Genomic DNA, 5963 nt, shown 5'->3' with positions numbered 1-5963 from the left:
CTAGTTTAATCTTTTATTTCTCTGATGAAATATTCAATTGTTTATTACATTTGATAAAAAGTTTGTTACTTACAGTAATGATTGACCGACTGCCTCTAAAACTAATCTAGTCAAAGGTAACCAGCAATAACAAAAATGAAAATCTACAAGAAAAAAGGGCTTAGTCATGTACAAAACTGACTTCTCAGCAGAAATTATAGGGTTCATAAAAACATGGAATGGTATTAGGTCCTGAAAGGAAATGATCATCACTCAAGATAAATATATGTATGAGGGTCCTGCTTCATGTTTGAAAGAAAAAAGATATAATGAGAAGAACCACTAAAGAAATTTATGTCTATTAAACTATCACTGATGAATAGAGGTATGAGAATAATACTTTCAGAAGAGGAATAAAACAAGCACATTTGTGATGACATGAGAAGTATATTAATAGGCAAACCAGAGAAATATGAAGAAACCAACCAATTTCAATATGGTGAATGATCAAGTGCTGAGAAGTGGAATCAATGGGCACAGAATACTAAAAGCAGCAAGAACTATCAACAAAGTGACAGGAATAATAACGTACTTTTCAGTAATAACCCTGGATGTAAATGATAAAGAGTAAAAGAGAATGTAATTGAAATATTTTTGATGACTAACTATATTAAAAAGCATGATTCTGTAACATATTACCTGCATACAGGTATACCTCATAAGCCTCATACAGGTTGAGAAACACAGAGTGGAAGGGAAGGTGTGGGAAAGATATTCTAAGAAAATAGAATGCAGAAGTGCGTAGAAATAGCTATAGTCATATTGGAAAATAGAGACTTTAAGCTGATATGGTAGAACAGAAAAAGTAATTCACTATATGTAGTTAATGATTTCTTCTTGGTTGTATACTGCATGCATATATGTAAGTATATATGTATGTATGTAAATATATATGTATGTATTGCAAAATTACATAAATCTCGGTAGCATGTAATCATGAGGATATAAGTTAGCTTCACTAAAGTTTTGGAGAAGACAGTGTCCTGGTATAAGATACAAGAGAGAATTTCAAACATCACCTGCACCTGATAACAGAGCAGGTTTGCTAAACGAGAAATGGCCCATTGTATAGTTGTTCCTGGTGTTTTGCCAGGAAGAAACCTGTGCTTTTGCTGGGGAAATTCTGAATGCATGCCAAGCATTACACACTACCCTGAACCACATAATCAGTCACTCACTCACTCACTTTGCTGCCCTCCCTCAAAATCCTGTTATAAGAGCATCTCCTCTTATATAAGACATCTCCTCTCTGACAAACCATCCCAGTTCTCTACAAGACAGGTAAGTGCGAGCTAAAAGATGATGAGAGCCTTGCAGGGCTTCACCTCTCATAACTCAGGAAAAGATATGGTAGAATAGCTTGTCCTAGGATTCTACAGAGCATAGCATTCTGAGAATCAGCAACGGCTTCCTGAGGAGTTTCAGAGGAAGAAGGAAATCAGATGTCCTCATTTTCTTACAGGCCATAGAAAAACAGGAATGGGGTTTCAGTCTATCCTTGTAGATCCAGGCAAAGCAGAAGGGGAGGCTTGACCCTCCTTTGCAAGTTTTTTCTGATCACACTCTCTTTAGAACACTGATTGCTGCTACCTCACAGACAAGATGTTGCATCACCTAGCTCTCACTTGTGTGTCCTGTATGTTCTCTTGCCTGATGTTTTTATCTCAGGTGCAAGGTAAGGTTTCTTTGCCTTTAAAATTGAATATGTTGGGATCTAGTGAGTTTCCTGTGGGAATTGTAAGGAGTATTCATGCAGCAAAATTGCATGCAACTTATCCATCATCATCTTGCCTTCTTCTAGGTGAGAACCAGCACAATGGTCCATCAACAGGGAAATCAGAAGGTTTCCGTTTTGTCAGGAAGCTCTACATTATGTTAGTGTGCTGGAAAAGTGAAATATGAGGGTTCCTAATGAAGCTTACACATAGACAGTGCAGAGAATTGGGTGTCACAGACTGTGGAATGTGTAGGAAGGATAAAATGAAAAGAAAAGCTCTTCTGTATTGAACAGCGTTATAAATGCAAGGAACCTAGCTGGCTATATGGGTACAAGTCTTCATCTCAGCATTCAGGAGGCAAAGGCAGGAAGATTTCTGAAAGTTCAAGGCCAACTTGATCTACATTGTGAGTTACAAGATAGCCTGGGCAACACTGAAACCTTGTCTCAAAAACAAACAACAAAAAATAAGACAGCAAGAAGGGAGTATTTACAGAGCTATCACTGCCATGACTGTAGCCACCACTCCAAAAAAAAGTAGGATTTATAAACATTCTCTTAAGTTGTCCTTGCCATCCAACTCCCGCTCTCCATCTCATTCTACCTACCTCTCTTTATCTCCCTAACTCCCAGGTGAAGACTCCCAGAAGGAAATGCCCTCTCCACGTATTAGCTGCCCAGTGGGCTCCAAGTACTATCACTCCCACTGCTATGCCCTGGTTACAATACCCAAATCTTGGTATCAGCAGAGGTGAGTGCGGAAAGGCGGGGTTGAAAATAACAGCATAAAGTGTGATTTGATGACAGAAGAGGCCTCAAGTTTCCATGATCCCACAGGGATCAGAATGTCTGTTCTTTCCTTTATGTAATCTTTTACTAACAAATATATACCCCACCACTTATCAATGAAGTATAAATCATCTCTCATTCTACCCCTCATATAGCTGACCTGTCAGAAGAGACCCTCTGGACATCTTGTGTCCATTCTTAGTGGAGCTGAGGCTTCCTTTGTGTCTTCCCTGGTGAATGGCAGAGTGAATAACTGCCAAGAAATCTGGATTGGGCTCCATGATCCCACAGTGGTGAGATTCTATCTTTTCCACTGTTTCATCTGCAAAAGGTAATGTCTCCCAAGCCCAGTTCTTAGTCTCTGGTCCATGTATATGGAGGACCTAGCACTCAGATGTTGGGGGACAAGTAAAGGAATTTTTGGAATTCCAGAGTAAAGGGCTAAGTTCTATGGAGGGTTCCCAGTCTTCAGCTTAATTTATTTGCCTGTCATTAGCTTTTGCATTTTCCTCTAAGAAAGTTCAAATGGTAAGTTCTTTGGTTCTCCAGCAATCTTCACAAAGAGTTCTGAAAGCATTGTAATTGAGATAAGATTTATAATTATGCTTTAAAATTTAGGATTATTTATTTTATTTGTATGTTTTCCCCAGTGTATGTGTGTGTGCCATCTGCATACCTGGTGCTTCAGGAGGTCAGAAAATGGCTTGAGATCTCTTAGAACTGGAGTTCTAGATGTTTGTAGGCTACCATGTGGGTGCTGGAAGCCAATCTTGTATCCTCTGCAGAAGCAGGCAGTGCTCATTAACTGATGAGTCATCTCCCCACCTTTCACTTTTTTTTGTTTGTTTGTTTATAGAGAAGATACTCTGAGATTCAGAGGCAATTCTAAAATGTATCATTAATTATTGTGGGTCAGGCACGTTTGTTAATCTAGTTCTATAGTTCTTGTGATTTTTGCAAAGAGAGGCCTGTGGAAGACAGAAGTTAAATCAAAACCTCCAAGTGAAAAGGTACCTGGACAGCATGGTGGAATGGTGCCAAATCCCGTGAAGCGCTAATGTACTTTTATCTTCCCACATTTAAGGTGCAGGGTCAAGAACGAAGTGGAGGTGGATGGGATTGGAGTAACTCTGATGTGCTGAGATACTTTAAACTGGGATGAAAATCCTTCCTCTACTGTAAACCATGGTCACTGCGGGAGTCTGACAGCAATCTCAGGTAAAAACCGGAAATACCACCTTTGCATAATCTTATCCAAGTCTCTCCTCTCCAACTGAGTCTGACCTTCTGGCTATCCTCCTAAACTGGGGAATTCAGTAGGAATTTATGTTCCTCAAACTTAATGTTTCTTGCCACTGCACTGGGGAAGGGGTGAAGCTAAATAAAGGCTTCTGAGACTAATACGGTTCTGACTTGCCCCACCATGGTATCCACAAGAGCCAACGTGTTTCCTCTCTCCAGGGTTTCTGAAGTGGGGAGACCATCACTGTGATGGAGAATTACCTTTTGTTTGCATGTTCAAGCCAGAGAGTGGGTGGGAAAGGAAGATGCATGTTCAGTGGTTCCTCAAACTTTAATGTTTTCTTGCCACTGCACTGGGGAAGGGGTGAAGCTGAAAAAAAAAGGGGGTGAAAGTTCAGTGCTTTCCAACTGGTGTGCTATGATGAGTGTGGAGAAAACTTGATTATTGTCTTATTGAAAGATGAAGATACTGCCATCTCACACACTCACTACTGGGCAGAAGGAGAATAAAGTTACTTTCCATATCTACCCAGGACAGTAACTGTAGGGTAACCTAGTTAAATCCAGTGCTGTGATTTCTATAGCTGGTGTCCTAACCCTAACCCTCACCCTCAGGACCACTCCTTATGGTATGTCCCCTTATTTCTCCCATGTTCCAGGATGCCCCCACATGCTTTGGCTCTACACCAAACTTTATGGTCATCAAGGATCTCTTCAAGATATTAGGATGCACTTATTGTTAGCTAAATCTCATTCATTTAATTCAGACTTTATCAAACCCCACAGTCTCAATCTCTACAGTCACGTACTACATTTTTTAGGCTAGACTCTGCAGTCTGAGACTCCAAGGCACACCTGTGTGCCTAGCCATCAAACCAGTACTCACAGATACAAACTTTAGAAATGCTGTGTTCCTGATCAATCTTTCCTCTGTCAATAGCCTTTTCTCATTTTATACCTAACTAGTAAGTAAAATGAAAATTAATATAAAATAGATAAATTACTTGATTGCATTATCAAAATCATAAAAACATTTATAAAATGTTGATAATATATTAGTTTGAACAATATTTTTGGATGAAAGTGCAAAAGTACAGGCAAAAAGAACAAAAGAGTCAAGTGAGTCTACAAAAAATAAAGAAAATGTCTACCTGGAAATGTAAATATAAGTAACACAAAACAGACTGAATATGGTCTATTTAAAAATACATATATATATGTATATGTACATATATATATGTACATGTATATGAAAAAAGAGGCCGATAACATGAAGAAAAATGGGTAGGGGTCTACTGAAGGGTTTTGAGGGAAGGAGGAAAGGGAATGGAGAAATATTTTTATTATATTATAATTTCAAAAATAAAAAGATTAAAAATGAAAACAGGTGGGAAAGTATCTGTAACACAATGCAGCAGTTATCAGAATGGAAAGGGAATCTACAGAAGAGAAGAAAATACTTAGAGATTGTATGTGAGACCAGTGGCTCATACATAAAACACAGAAGGAGCTCAAACAATTTAATCATGTATGAAGAATTAACCTAATGTAAAAGCAACTGAATAACACCACTCAAAAGGAGTTAGGAACTGCCACAGGAGTGTTTGAAAGACAGGTTTAACATTCTTAAATATCAGGCATATGCAAATTAAAATCATCATGTGTCTTCTCCTTGCACCTGTTACCATGACTATTAGCAGTAGATGAAAGATAAATGTTGGGGCAGGTGCGGAGAAAAGGGAATGTTTGTACATGTTTAAAAGGAAGGTAATTTTACAGCCATTATGTAAAATATGGGGCCTGTTCAAAAAGCTAGAAATAGAAGTGTCATGTGATTCAGCAATTTCCTGATAAACACTGAAAAGAAACAGCATCAATATGAAATGGAATTTAGTTGGCCTATTTGTTTCTTTCAGCATTTCTCATAATTGAAAAGATGCACATGAACAGACTTTCCTCTAAACGATTCATTTTATTTTAATTTTGTGTGTGTGGGGGGGGGGATGCATGTTTGAGTCATACTCTGGGGGAGACCAGAAGAAGGAGTCGGAGATCCTGGAGCTGAAATGAAAGGCATGTGAGCCAGGCGACATGGGTGCTGGGAACAGAACTCGAGTCTTCTGCAACAGCATCTCTCCTGGTCTTGGTTTTTCTTATATCTTATGTTTATGATAGA

The 5963-nt window shown here is 38.7% G+C and overlaps 1 protein-coding gene across 1 annotated transcript; it reads left to right on the top strand.

The window, feature by feature from the left end:
* Window positions 1–1641: 1641 nt before the first annotated feature.
* Window positions 1642–4122, top strand: LOC119807185 (regenerating islet-derived protein 3-alpha-like). The gene is given in 6 exon segments (XM_038319311.1): window positions 1642–1714; window positions 2390–2511; window positions 2701–2838; window positions 3636–3695; window positions 3697–3763; window positions 4007–4122. Coding segments are annotated over 6 exon segments (576 nt in total).
* The last annotated feature ends 1841 nt before the right edge of the window (window positions 4123–5963 follow it).

Source organism: Arvicola amphibius, chromosome 2, assembly GCF_903992535.2.
Source record: "Arvicola amphibius chromosome 2, mArvAmp1.2, whole genome shotgun sequence".
Taxonomy (NCBI): domain Eukaryota; kingdom Metazoa; phylum Chordata; class Mammalia; order Rodentia; family Cricetidae; genus Arvicola; species Arvicola amphibius.
This window is presented reverse-complemented; position numbering and strand designations above follow the sequence as displayed.